This window comes from Phacochoerus africanus, chromosome 15, assembly GCF_016906955.1.
Source record: "Phacochoerus africanus isolate WHEZ1 chromosome 15, ROS_Pafr_v1, whole genome shotgun sequence".
In the NCBI taxonomy this organism is placed as follows: domain Eukaryota; kingdom Metazoa; phylum Chordata; class Mammalia; order Artiodactyla; family Suidae; genus Phacochoerus; species Phacochoerus africanus.
The window spans coordinates 120,689,328-120,703,546 of record NC_062558.1 but is presented as its reverse complement, the minus strand read 5'-3'; the positions used below and the strand labels follow the sequence as shown (position 1 = coordinate 120,703,546).

Genomic DNA, 14,219 nt, shown 5'->3' with positions numbered 1-14,219 from the left:
ATCCCTGAAGGGAATTTCATCGCGCCTTAATCCCTTCAGCAGACAGAGCCCTTCTTTTACCTCTTTGGGGAATGGCGAGAAAAATGAACAGCAATAACCCGACGCTGCACGGCTTCCATCCCCTAACTCGCCGAAGGGAAAGAAGCCATGTGGGTTGCGAAGGGAACGCTGATACGTCCCCAGCGGAGGGCGGGGCCTGAAGGTGGGCGGGGCCGCGGCGCGGGCGCACGCCACAGAGGGGGGCGTGGCCGGCTCGGCGCGCGCGCCCCCCTCCTTTCCTTCCGCAGGCCCACCGGTGATCAGCTGGTCTGCGCTCCTCTGACGTGAGCCTGGGCACGTCACCGCCGAATGGCAGCCTCCAGAAAGGCACCGCGAGTAAGGTGAGGGGAATGTGCCGGGGAGCCGGCGTCCGGGCATCGCGCGGCCCCCGGGGCCCGGGCGCGCCTGTTGCACTCCGCAGGGCAGGGACAAGCGGGTGAGGAGCTGCAGGCAGCCCACTGCAGTCGGGCGCCGGCCAGGGATGGCCGGAGCTCCTCGAGCCAAGGCAAGGGGAGGGAGCCTTGCAGCCGGGCAAGTTCCGGTTCGTTTCCGGTGGGGCCTCTGGCAGCCCTGGGCAGCCCGAACCGCGTCCTCGCACGAGAGTGTGTGCAGAGGTGCAGTACTCGGCCGGAGGGAGCTGTGGCCATCGCCGCCCCTTCCTCGGCTAGGCTAGAAGGCCCCGCTATGGGAGGAAATTGACCCCTTCTGGCTTCTCCCGGGGCCGGGGAGGTGGGCGAGCCGTCGACCTCGCCCTCGACCTCGCCGCTCTATCCTGAGAATCTAATCTTCAAAGTACAACCCTGACAATGTGACACCTGCAGTTCGACTTGCTGATCTGTCACCACTACAAGGATAGGCCACCACGGGCCCTTCCCTACCCAAGTGGTTTCAGAGGTATCATCCTACCAGTGACCTGCCCTGGGTACTCCCTGGATGCAGGGAGGTGAGAAGGATAATCCGCTGGTCTCACATTGAATAGGTTTCAGCCTAGTCTTCCCCTACAATCAAGGTGTACTTATCAGAGCAGCTAACAAACTGAGAGATATGTTGAGAATTCCCAATGGCCAGAAGCCAAATTCCCTGGCAATCTACATGGGGTCAGCCATCCTCTGACCAGTTGAAACTTGAATGAATAGGTTTGGCAGCATGGCCCGGCTCACTTGCTGAACACAGGCCGTGGCTTGTGCTTGTGTTTGTGAGCTGATAGATCTCAGGCCAAACTTGACCTGGCCTTGGCTTCCGCAGAGCGTGTTAGGGATGAGTAGAGAACCTGCCCAGCCCTGTGGAAGGGTGTTTGAGGTGCGGCTAACCTGCATGGGGATAGGGCTGCTGGAAATGGGGTACCACAAGTGGATAATGAGTTAGGGCCTAGGCTGAGAAGTAGCCTTTGAGGACCTAGTTGGTCTTTGATGGGCTCACGGAATCCCAACATTTTAGGGGCACAAGGGTCTTTCAGCATTTGCTGATAGAGTCTCCTTACCTCACACAAGAGGCCACTGAAAGGCTGAGAGATGGGAGGCTATTTGCCCCAGGTACCTCCCCTCCTGGCAGAATTTGAGTGCCATTCAGTGTAAATATGACTCAGTTTAGGTGATGGAATCTGACCTTAGATGGACTTAGGTAAGGGGTTGAGCCGGCTTCTAGTGCAGGGGCATCTAGGAAACCAGCACTGGCATCAGACTTGGCTTCTCTCTGGTACCTCTTGGCTCTGATTTCTTCACTGTTGGCTTCATTCTCAGGCAGACTTTCTCCTTTAACAGATCTAGTCTGACAGTCCCAGCAGAAACAGGGCCCTTTTACCTAATGGTTGGAGCGGAAATTCCAGATGTGATCCTCACTGGACTGATTTGTTCCTTACGTCCATCCCTGAACCGGTAATTGTGGTTGGAGGGATGGCTTGAGCAGGCCTGGGATCCAGAACTTGATGTGTGAGTGAGCGAGGTTCATTTCAACTAACTCTGTGGACTAAAAATGGAGAAGAGACACTCTCAGAAGGAAAAACCAAGGTGCTCTGATCAAAAGGAGGAGGGTTGGATTCTGGGTAGGCAAAATAACATTGCCTCCTTTTTCACCCTAGAACTTCCTCCATTCTGCCCTTGCCTCACCTCACAGGCTCGATTGAGCATCTTGGTCCTTGTTTTGCTCCATCCTGAGAGATATACATGTATGATTCTCATCATGGGCTGGGGGAAGGCAGAGGGTAACAACCCTGCTGGGATTTCTTTAAAAAGAGGGAGAGAAATGTGCTATAGCCATCTTATAAAAAGAAATTCTCAGTAAGTTCCCGTTGTGACAGAGTGGAAGTGAATCTGACTGGTGTCCATGGGGATGCTGGTTCGACCCTGTACTTGCTCAGTAGGTTAAGGATCTGGCATTGCCATGAGCTGTGGTGTGGGTTGCAGACGTGGCTCCTATCGCATGTTACTGTGGCTGTGGTGTAGGCTGGCAGCAGTAGCTCCAATTTGACTCCTAGCCTGGGAACTTCCATGTGCCACGGTTGTGGCCCTAAAAAGCAAGCAAGCAAGCAAAAAAAAAAAAAAAAAAAGTTCTCTGCATGCTTCTTTCCTCTTATCTTTTTTTTCTTTCTTTTTGTCTTTTTGCCATTTCTTGGGCCACTCCCATGGCATATGGAGGTTCCCAGGCTAGGGGTCAAGTCGGAGCTGTAGCCACCGGCCTACGCCAGAGCCACAGCAATGCAGGATCCGAGCTGCGTCTTCGACCTACACCACAGCTCACGGCAACACTGGATTCTTAACCCACTGAGCAAGCCAGGGATCGAGCCCTCAACCTCATGGTTCCCAGTCGGATTTGTTAACCACTGAGCCACGACGGGAACTCCCCTCTTACCTTTCTCATAGCACATCATGATGTTGAGAAGGTGTAGGCTGAAGAAGGCCTGGGAAAGAGAACACTGAGCTGAAAGTTGGGAGCCCTGGACCCTAGTTCTAAACTAACTCTCACCACATAGCTTTGAGGCCTTGAACAAATAGTTTCTTTCTAGAGGAGGGAGGTGAATTGGATGGTTCCTGAGGTACATTCTCGTCCTAACATTCAATAATAGCCTTGCTTTGTTGGAGAGCCTGAGAATGTGTCTGTTCAAGTAAATGAAAGGTGGATGGATCTTGGACTCTGCAGTGACCAGGGTATGGCAGGAACATGACAGTTTTAATATTTAGCTGCTTTGTGGCTCTTTTGATCCTTACAGAAAGGTAGAGATCCTTATGGAGACATCTTGAACTCAAGTTCTCTGTAAGCATTACCTGTCAGATCTGATTTTTGGTCTTGGCTTTGGAGCTCCTGATGTGTATGGCCCATGGCAAGTTACCTTTGTTTCTTCTCTTGTAAAGTGAGTGAGTAAGGCTACTTCTGAATAACCTCCCTCCAGCTCTCTTGTCTTGTGTGTCAGCCAGTCACTGGCACCAGTTAAATTGGAATATATAGAGAAATTGACTTTCTTGGCTCACCATTTGTAAATGTGCATATGAAATCAAGGGAAATCAGTTGAGAATGTGACATATCTCTGTCCAAGAAAAAGCTTTCTTACTTTGTAAAATATTATAACAGCTTTATTGAAATATAATTCATGTACCACACAATTCACTTATTAAAAAGTACAATTCAGTGGTTTTGAGAATATTCCCAGAGTTGTGCAGCCATTACCGTGATCAATTTTAGAACATTTTAATTCTTCTCAAAAGAAAATCCTCTCATATTTTCAGTCATTCCTCATTTCCCCAGCTCTACTTCAGCTCTAGGCAACCACTAATCTACTTTCTATCTCTATGGATTGGTCTATTTTGGACACTGCCTGTGGCATCATACAATACACGTCTTTTTTGACTGGCTTTTGTAACTTAGCATAAAATGTCTTCTAGGTTTATTATGTTGTAGCATCTATCAGTAATTATTCCTTCTTATTGCCAAATAATGTTTAGTCTACTTTTATTTATCCATCAATTGATGGACATTTGGGTTGTTTCTATTTTTTGGATATTATGAATAATGCTGCTGTTAACATTTTGTGTGAGTTTCTATGTGGACCTAATTTTTTCAGTTTTCTTTGGTGTACACCTAAGAGTGCAATTGCTGGATCATAGGCTGGCTAACTCTGTATTTAATTCTTTTGAGGACTGCTGGACTGTTTCCCAAACCTGCTATACCATTTTACATCCCCACCAGCAATGTCTGAGTGTTCCAGTTTTTCCACATTCTTGCCCATGCTTGTTATTTTATGGCTTTTTTTTTTTTTAAATTATAATCTTCCCTACTGGATGTTAAGTGGCATCTCATTGTGGTTTTGATTTGCATTTCCCTAATGAAAAATGATACTGAAATTCTTTTCGTATGATTTTTGGCCATTTGTATATCTTCTTAGGAGAAATGTCTATTCAGAACTTGTGACTATTTAAAAGCTTTAATATTTATCTTTATTGCTGAGTTGTAATAGTTCTTTATACACTCTGGATACTAGAATCTTATCATATATATATATGAGTTCTAAATATTTTCTTTCATTTTATGGGTTGTCTTTTTACTTTATGGCATCCTTTGAAACATAAAAGTCTTTAATTTAGTGAAGTCCAGTCTATTTTTCTTTTGCTGCATGTGCTTTTGATATCATATCTAAGAAATCATTGCCTGATTCAAGGTCAGGCAGATTTATGCCTATGTTTTCGTCTAAGAAAACATTTATGTCTGTGATCCATTTTGAGTTAATTTCTATGTGAGGGTGGAAGTTCAGCTTCATTCTTTCATGTGGACATCCAGCTATCCCAGCATCATTTGTTGAAGAGACTGTATTTTTCTTCATTGAATGGTACTCTTATAATAAAAAACTTGATGGTAATTGTGAGGGTTTATTTCTGAATTCCATTTTATTGATGGGTAATTCTATCCTTATGGCAGTACCACACTCTCTTGATGACTGTTTTAGTAGTTTTGAAATCAGGAAGGGTGAATCCTTCAACTTTGTTCTTTTTCATGATTGTCTTGCTTATTCTGGATTCTTTGCATTTAGGATCTGCTTGTCAATTTCTCCATAGAACCTAGCTGGAATTTGATGGGGATTGCATTGAATCTGTAGATTATTTTGGGGAGTATTGCCATTTTAACAATAGTTAAGTCTTCCAACCCATGAACGTGGAAAATCTTTCCATTCATTTAGGTCTTCTTTAATTTCTTTCAACAGTGTTTTGTAGTTTTCAGAGTATAAGTTTTGTATCTTTTTTGTTCAGTTTATTTCTAGGCAATTATTGTTTTGATGCTGTTATGATGAACTTTTCTTAATTTCATTTTTGCATTGTTGACTGAATGGACTTGGAAGAGAAATCCTCAGGTGCCAGAAATGTAGGGGAACGTAAAGCCTGCATGGCAGGGGATAAGCTGAATCTGAGGGGATTATAGATGCTATAGGCCTTCATAGTAGTTGGGTTTCAGAGCATCAGACTATCCCCAAATGGAGACAGGAGACTTGTGTGTAAATCTCCTAGCTCAGGAATTAAAGTGAGAATTAATCTCAGAAGCAAACAACAGTGTCAATAGTGCTTGTACAATCCAGGCTACCTCTCGTTCTCATAGGTAGATAGTCTGTGAGTCTATAAGAAAAGTAATGACCCACCAAGAGGGAGCCAGCAGCCTCAGTAAACTTGAGGATTACTATTCCAAGATCTTGTAATGGAGAGTCTGAAATGAATTATAAAATAAGGGCCCCAAATAATTAAAGCTAAGAGAAGGAATAGAAACCATAGAGAAGGACACCATGAAGAAAGGACAGGCAGATTTGTAAAAGAAGCAAATAGAACTGTGCATGTGAAAAATATAGTCCTTGCTAATAAAATATTTTTAGATAAGTTAAATAGGAGATTAGACGTAGGTGAAGAGAATTCACAAATTAAAGGCCGGAACTGAGACTATTTACCTGCGATGGTGATGTTTTTATGTTTTATCTGAAACTTAGTTATTTCATCACTGATACTGGGGTGAGAGTTCTTCTAGTTGTTAAGTCAAGTTGATGACCCTCTCTGACTAAGCCTTGCCACGTTTGCTAAGGTCAAAGTCTGCAACATCCTGTTCTTTCTCTTCTTAGGGCAAATTACCAGGATTTTCAGCTGAAGAATTTAAGAATAATTGAACCTAACGAGGTGACACGTTCAGGATACCCAGGTGTAGAAACAGGTAATAATTTTGCCTATTACTTAGATGGAACATCTCAAAAGGATTTTAGATTCTCCCACTCCAACCCCAAGCTGGGAGAGAAGAGAGGGTAAGGGATTAATTAATTGATCATGGCTGGGGGGCTGAGGGCATAAATATCTGGAAATTAAAAACCATTTCGTCTTTTGGCTTTCTGAGCTGTTGCTTACATCACTTTTTTTCAGTAGTAAGTTAGAGAATTATGGTTTTTGATTTCCTGTTCCTGGGGTGGTGGTGATGGTGGTGGTGGTAGATTGTATTAAAAAAGTCCTGTTCTAGTTTTTCTAATTTCTAATATATTCCTTTATTGACAGCTTTAGAGATTAGCTTTCAGTTTTCATCCTAAGACTATGAGATAAGAAAAATTTTTATAATGTATTATCGTGTTTTATAAAGTGGGCATTCAGGAAAATCTTTTGGAGGAAAGTTTCAGGAGCCATATCCTCTTTCCAGAACTGGTTAGTTATATTGTTGGGTTGCCAGAAACCTGAATTCTGAAAAGTGGTGTATTTCTGTATTTCTGTCCCATGTAAAACAAGTGCTTTTCTGTGGACGACCCAGGAGAACTACAGCATTTACGTCTAGTTGACTGAACAAACCAGTCCTGTGAAGCACATTAGGAGCTATAAATGGTTTCTCTTTGGAAGATCAGTGCTATAACTTGTGCAATTTTAGGTCTTTTTTCTTTAAAAATGTCGATGTATCCAGCACAGTCTTGGCTGAATTAGGAGGGAGGAGAGGAATGAATGGGAAAAAGTGGAAGTAGAAAAGGGAAAAAGTGATAGAATCATTGAGTTTAGAGTTTGAAGAGAACTTCTCTTTCTTTCTATTACATATAAAGAAATAGAGGTTCAGGGAGCTTTGGTTGCCTGAGGTTGCAGATCCCAGCTGGAAACTAGAACCCACTTGTTTTGAATCCTTTGGTCTTAGAGTGCCTTAGAGCCTCTGTTAGGTCCCCTAGATAATATAATATACTATAATAGAGCATGGACTTGGGAATTGGATAGACCTTGGGTCTTGGTCCTGATGATCTGGTTAACTTGGGCAAGTATTTAACTCCTGTTTTTTTTTTTTTTTGTTCGTTTGTTTTTTAAATCTGTAAAATGGGAGCCGTGAATCCCTGGGGGGTTATTGTGAGACTTAACCACTAGTGTATGTAAAGCCTTTGGCTACCTCACTCAGAGTAAGACAGAGAAACAAACCACCATCTCTAAAGCTGTTGATGCTGGACGAGCAGCTTGGCATCTGTGCAAGTGTTAAGATGCTGAAATTGGAGTAAACCAGCCCCTTCTATTCTTACAACAAGGCATGTAGGAATCCCAGCTGGTGCTTCGGATCCAGAGTCAAATAATATTTCTTGAGCTTTTGCAGTGTACCAGATGCTGTGCATGCTGCTTTCACACACGTTGTCATGTTAAATTTTTCTAGCTACCCAATGAGGTAAATAGGGTGTGCTCTTCATGTATTTCCAAGCGGTGAAAAGTCTTTTGTTTGTGATAAAGGCTGAATGTTTCATAACTTCTAAAAGCAGACCCACGTATGCAAGAGACTTTTAAATGAGTCATTCTTTTTAAAGCATGATTTAAAAATACCTGGCAATGTACATCATGGACCAGGTTTGTTGTTCTTGGCTCCCCACTTCCCTGCATACCCTGATTAGCTCTTGGCGGCTTCTGACATTTCTGAAAAGTAATGGGATGTGGAATAGGCAGATGCTATAATGTGGTATTTTCTAAGATTCGAGCTTTCTTTCACTGAAGATTCATTACTCTTTATTATGTTGAGTCTGAAAAGGTCATAGACGCAAAGGTGTAATATTCATTCAGACATCTTTGAGTGAGTGAGTATATGCATGTGTTAGGTGCTGAGCTAGATACATGGATTCAGAGGTGAGGATGACATGGTCCCTGCCTTAAGGAGAAGCAATGTATACATCTATTGCACCATTTATCACATTGCTTTCATAGTTAGCTGCGTATCTAGACCTAGCAATTGCAGATACAACATTTACTATGTGCCAAGTACTGTTTCTAAGTGCTTTATATTTAGTAGCCCATTTCATCCTCATAAAAATTACCCTCTGAGGATTACCAGCCATGATTTTCATCTCCTCCATCTTGACTATTATTTCAATTGCTGCTACCTCATTAGCTGGGTCTTCTGATGGAACCTGCTTTGTCTTCTCCTCAGCTCTAGCTGTTCACCCATTCAGTTACTTTTAAGGCCCATTGTCCTTGTGGCCACAGCCACCTCAACCACCTTTGCCCATTGTATCCACCTCCCTTATAGCTGCCTCCACTGCCACAGCCCATTCTTTGCCTCTGTCTTTGCCTGTTGCTGTCTTTTCCCCTTTGCTAGTCCTGCCACTGTCCTTTACCACATCCTATCTGTTGATTGTGGTGTTGGGAGTTCTTTCATTGTGTCTGATATAAGTGACAAAGGAGTGGGTACCTCAGACCAAGAACACCGACCAAGTGTGAAGGAAATCAAGGATGAGGAAGGAAGGAGCAGGGGAGATGTTAATAGTGGTGAAGGTGGGAGTTCCCGTCGTGGCGCAGTGGTTAACAAATCCGACTAGGAACCATGAGGTTGCGGGTTCGGTCCCTGCCCTTGCTCAGTGGGTTAACGATCTGGCGTTGCCGTGAGCTGTGGTGTAGGTTGCAGACGCGGCTTGGATCCCGAGTTGCTGTGGCTCTGGCGTAGGCCGGTGGCTACAGCTCCGATTCAACCCCTAGCCTGGGAACCTCCATATGCCGCGGGAGCGGCCCAAGAAATAGCAACAACAACAACAACAACAACAACAAAAAAAAAAAAGACAAAAGACAAAAAAAAAATAGTGGTGAAGGTGGCTTTGTGGAGGGAAGTGTGAAGTTACCAGTGTAGTGGAGTGAAACTGATGAAGGAAGCAGAGGATGCTTTTGATCGGCTCCATTTTGCCTTTGATGGCTATCAGTTTGTAATTGAGGATTTTGTGCCTGCCATTGGTTCCGTTGACATTATTGATGAAGTCAGTAACTGATGATATTTTTTTTAATTAAAAAAATTTTTTTTGTTGTTGTTATAAGCCCAAGCTCCCCATCCCTCCCACTCCCTCCCCCTCCCATCAGGCAGCCACAAGTCTTTTCTCCAAGTCCATGACTTTCTTTTCTAAGGAGATGTTCATTTGTGCTGGATATTAGATTCCAGTTATAAGTGATATCATATGGTATTTGTCTTTGTCTTTCTGGCTCATTTCACTCAGGATGAGAGTCTCTAGCTCCATCCATGTCGCTGCAAATGGCATTATGTTGTTCTTTTTTATGGCTGAGTAGTATTCCATTGTGTATATATACCACCTCTTCCGAATCCAATCATCTGTCGATGGACATTTGGGTTGTTTCCATGTCCTGGCTATTGTGAATAGTGCTGCAATGAACATGCGGGTGCACGTGTCTCTTTTAAGGAGAGTTTTGTCTGGGTATATGCCCAAGAGTGGGATTGCGGGGTCATATGGAAGTTCTATGTATAGATTTCTAAGGTATCTCCAAACTGTTCTCCATAGTGGCTGTACCAGTTGACATTCCCACCAACAGTGCAGGAGGGTTTCCTTTTCTCCACAGCCCCTCCAGCACTTGTTATTTGTGGATTTATTAATGATGGCCATTCTGACTGGTTTGAGGTGGTATCTCATGGTAGTTTTGATTTGCATTTCTCTTATAATCAGCAATGTTGAGCATTTTTTCATGTGTTTGCTGGCCATCTGTATATCTTCTTTGGAGAAATGTCTATTCAGGTCTTTTGCCCATTTTTCCATTGATTGATTGGCTTTTTTGCTATTGGGTTGTATAAGTGGTTTATATATTCTAGAGATTAAGCCCTTGTCGGTTGCATCATTTGAAACTATTTTCTCCCATTCTGTAAGTTGTCTTTTTGTTTTCTTTTGGGTTTCCTTTGCTGTGCAAAAGCTTTTCAGTTTGATGAGGTCCCATGGGTTTATTTTTGCTCTAATTTCTATTGCTTTGGGAGACTGACCTGAGAAAATATTCATGATGTTGATGTCAGAGAGTGTTTTGCCTATGTTTTCTTCTAGGAGTTTGATGGTGTCCTGTCGTATATTTAAGTCTTTCAGCCATTTGGAGTTTATTTTTGTGTATGGTGTGAGGGTGTGTTCTAGTTTCATTGCTTTGCATGCAGCTGTCCAGGTTTCCCAGCAATGCTTGCTGAATAGACTTTCTTTTTCCCATTTGATGTTCTTGCCTCCCTTGTCAAAGATGAATTGACCATAGGTGTCAGGGTTTATTTCCGGGTTCTCTATTCTGTTCCATTGGTCTGTCTGTCTGTTTTGATACCAGTACCACACTGTTTTGATGACTGTGGCTTTGTAGTATTTCTTGAAGTCTGGGAGAGTGATGCCTCCTGCTTGGTTTTTGTTTCTCAGGATTGCTTTGGCGATTCTGGGTCTTTTGTGGTTCCATAGAAATGTTTGGATTGTTTGTTCTAGTTCTGTGAAAAATGTCATGGGTAATTTGATAGGGATTGCATTGAATCTGTAGATTGCTTTGGGTAGTATGGCCATTTTTACAATATTGATTTTTCCAATCCAGGAACATGGAATATCTTTCCATTTCTTTACATCTTCTTTGATTTCTTTGATTAAAGTTTTATAGTTCTCGGCATAGAGGTCCTTTCCCTCCTTGGTCAGGTGTATTCCGAGGTATTTGATTTTGTGAGGTGCAATTTTAAAAGGTATCGTATTTTTGTATTCCTTTTCTAATATTTCATTGCACAGAAATGCAACTGACTTCTGAATGTTAATCTTATATCCTGCTACTTTGCTGAATTTATTAATCAGTTCAAGGAGTTTTGGGGTTGAGTCCTTCGGGTTTTCTATGTATAGTATCATGTCATCTGCATACAGTGACAGTTTGATCTCTTCTCTTCCTATATGGATGCCTTTTATTTCTTTGGTTTGTCTAATTGCTGTGGCTAGGACTTCCAAAACTATGTTGAAGAGCAGTGGTGAGAGTGGGCATCCCTGTCTTGTTCCAGATTTGAGGGAGAAGGCTTTCAGAGTAACTGATAATATTGATACAGACTATAGTCAGCACTCTAAACACACAGTCAGTGCTATCAAATTCCTTAAGTCAGAGTAGGCCCAATTAGAAGGCAAATACTATAAGGAGGTTAGTGATCTTGAAAGAAAATATACTAGGATTTATTATATAGTGGCTTTTTAAAATTCCAGATGCTCAGGCTGTGTTCCAGGCTAATTAAATAAGTTCCCCAGGTAGTTTTCATGTGCAGCCAAGTTGGAATAGCACTCCAAAAGATGTCTATGTTTTTGCTTGAATTTTTACAGTCTTAACTTGCTCTCAGAAATGTGGTTTGGAAATACAGATCTATTCTGAAGCTCCTGAAAGATGTCATAATAAAGTTTTCAGTTGCTGAAAGCTTATGAGGTCACAATAGGCTTCATTTTGAACCCAATGGAGGTGTTGACATTTAAATTTAGATCAGATTAGATACTTCTGATCCCTCTTTTTGAGATAGGTGAGAAATTATAGTTCAGTAGATCAGGCAAAAGGGAAGGATGTCTCTTGGATGTCCCTCTGGAAGTTATTCAGAAGCAGCTATAATATAGGAAGCATAGCTGTTTGAATAATGAGGAGAACCATTTCCAGTGACTCTGTCTTTGAGTCCTTCTGTCTTTTGGAGACTTGTGAGATGAAACCCTGAGGTTTATAGCTAAAGCTGCTCTTGCAAATTATGAATACAATGGGACACTTTTTCAGTGAGTCCCAAGATTAGTATCGTACCTCATAGAGGAATTGATTGGAGATGACCATGGTAACTGAGGCTTTTATAGCCCAGGGTGCTGCTGATGATGGAGAAGAAGAAGATCAAATTGTTAAAGAAAAAGAGCCAAAAAGGATCCTTACCTAGCAGAGTACAAGCCCCAGTGAGTCAGGGAGTAAATTCTTAAAGATTACCTGTGGTACAGCAACCTCGATGTATGTAACCCTCCATTACTTACAGCATTATGCATTAGGATGTTTTTGGTTAAGTCAGGTATTTTTTTATTTGTTTAAAAAATACGTTGGGAGAATCCAAAACACTGACAATACCAAACGACGGTGAAGATGTGGATCAGTAGGAATTTGCATTCATTAATGGTGGGAATGCAGCATGGTTCAGCTACTTTAGAAGACAGTTTGATTACTTACATCTGGAATCTAATATATGGCACAAATGAAAAGAAACAAACTCATGAGCATGGAGAACAGACTTGTGGTTGCCAAGGGGGAGGGAAAAGGAGGGGGATGGACTGGGAGTTTGGGGTTGGTAGATGCAAACTATTATATTTGGAGTGCATAAGCAATGAGATCCTGCTGTATAGCACAGGCAACTATATGCAATCACTTGTGATGGAACATGATGGAGTATAATGTGAGAAAAAGAATGTATATATATATGTGTGTGTGTGTATGTATATATATATGTATGTATAACTGGGTCACTGCTGTACGCAGAAATTAACAGAACATTGTAGATCAACTATAATAAAATTTTTTTTTTTTTAAAAAGAAGACAGTTCAGTAGGTTTTTTTGTTTGTTTGTTTGTTTTGTTTTTTTCTTTTTAGGGCCTCACCCACCGCACATGGAGGTTCCCAGGCTAGGGGTTGGATCAGAGCTGTATCGGCTGGCCTACGCCACAGCCACAGCAATGTCAGATCTGAGCTGTGTCTGTGACCTAAACCGCAGCTCATGACAATGCTGTATCCTTAACCCACTGAGTGAGTCCAGGGATCAAACCTGTGTCCTCATGGATGCTAGTCAGATTTATTTCCTCTGAGCACTACGGGAACTCCAATTCCTTACAAAACTAAATATACTCTTACCATATCACCCCACTATCATGATCCTTGGTATTTATCCAAAGAATTTGAAAACTTATGTCCACACAAAAGCCTGCAACTTTATAGCAGCTTTATTCATAATTGCCAAAATTTGGAAGCAACCAACATGTCCTTCAGTTAGTGAATGGATAAATAAATAGTGATATATCCAGACAATGGAATACTATTCAGAGCTAAAAAGAAATGAGTTATCAAGCCATGGGAGAACATGGAGGAACCTTAAAGGCTAAGTGGAGGAAGCCAATCTGAAAAGGCCATATACTGTATGATTTCAGCTGTGTGGTTTTTTGGAAAAGTCAAAACTGTGAAGACAGTAACAAGATTAGTGATTGCCAGGGCTTGGGGGAGGAAAGGAAGGATGAAGACGGAGCAGAGAGGATTTTTTAGGGCAATGAAAAACCATTAAACTGTTCTGCATGGTACCATAATGATGGATGCTTGTCACTATACCTCTGTCAAAATCTGTAGAATAGACACCACCAAGAGTGAACCCTAATGTAAACTATGGACTTTGGGGGGTCACGATGTGTCCATGTAGGTTCATCAGTTATAAAAAATGTGCCACTCTGGTAGGGGATCTTGATAATGTGGGAAGCTGTAGGTATTTGGGGCAGGGCAGGCATATGGGAATGCTCCATACTTTCTGCTCAGTTTTGGTGTGAACCCATAACTGCTCTAAATGATAAAATCTATTTTAAAATGAGTTGGAAAACCTCATTATTCTACTTTGAATTCTAATATTTTGTTTTGTGCCAATATATAGGATTCAGTAAAATTCTTTGTGTAAGTTGTTTTGATATGTACTCATGGGACTAGAGCTATGATATAGTTATCTCTCTAGTCATATGTAGAGAGATCATATAGTATGATTTATCAGAACTTTTCACCGATATCAATATTTGTTGAGAAAAGGTGTTTTTTTGAAGCACCAACTAAATCGATTTTAAAGTCAGCTTGCATCATCTGTGTCTTGACTACAAAGAAGTAGTCTCTTCTACACACTAAGAGGCAATATTCTGATTTTGATCACTTAAAAATTAGTAAAAGTTTAAGGATTTCCAGTAAGACTACATTTCATGTTCCTAACATTTT

At 41.9% G+C, this 14,219-nt stretch overlaps 1 protein-coding gene across 4 annotated transcripts in view; it reads left to right on the top strand.

The window, feature by feature from the left end:
- Window positions 1-254: 254 nt before the first annotated feature.
- The window catches only part of XPNPEP1 (X-prolyl aminopeptidase 1), a 50,775-nt gene continuing 36,810 nt past the window's right edge, over window positions 255-14,219 (top strand). The window contains exons 1-3 of one of the 4 annotated variants that reach the window (XM_047759879.1): window positions 262-380; window positions 1,800-1,913; window positions 6,125-6,213. In XM_047759879.1, coding sequence (XP_047615835.1) covers window positions 349-380; window positions 1,800-1,913; window positions 6,125-6,213 — 235 coding nt within the window. In that variant the 5' untranslated portion in view covers window positions 262-348. Of the gene's footprint in view, window positions 381-1,799; window positions 1,914-6,124; window positions 6,214-14,219 lie in introns of those variants that run through there. The other 3 variants (XM_047759880.1, XM_047759881.1, XM_047759882.1) reach the window with 3 other exon arrangements.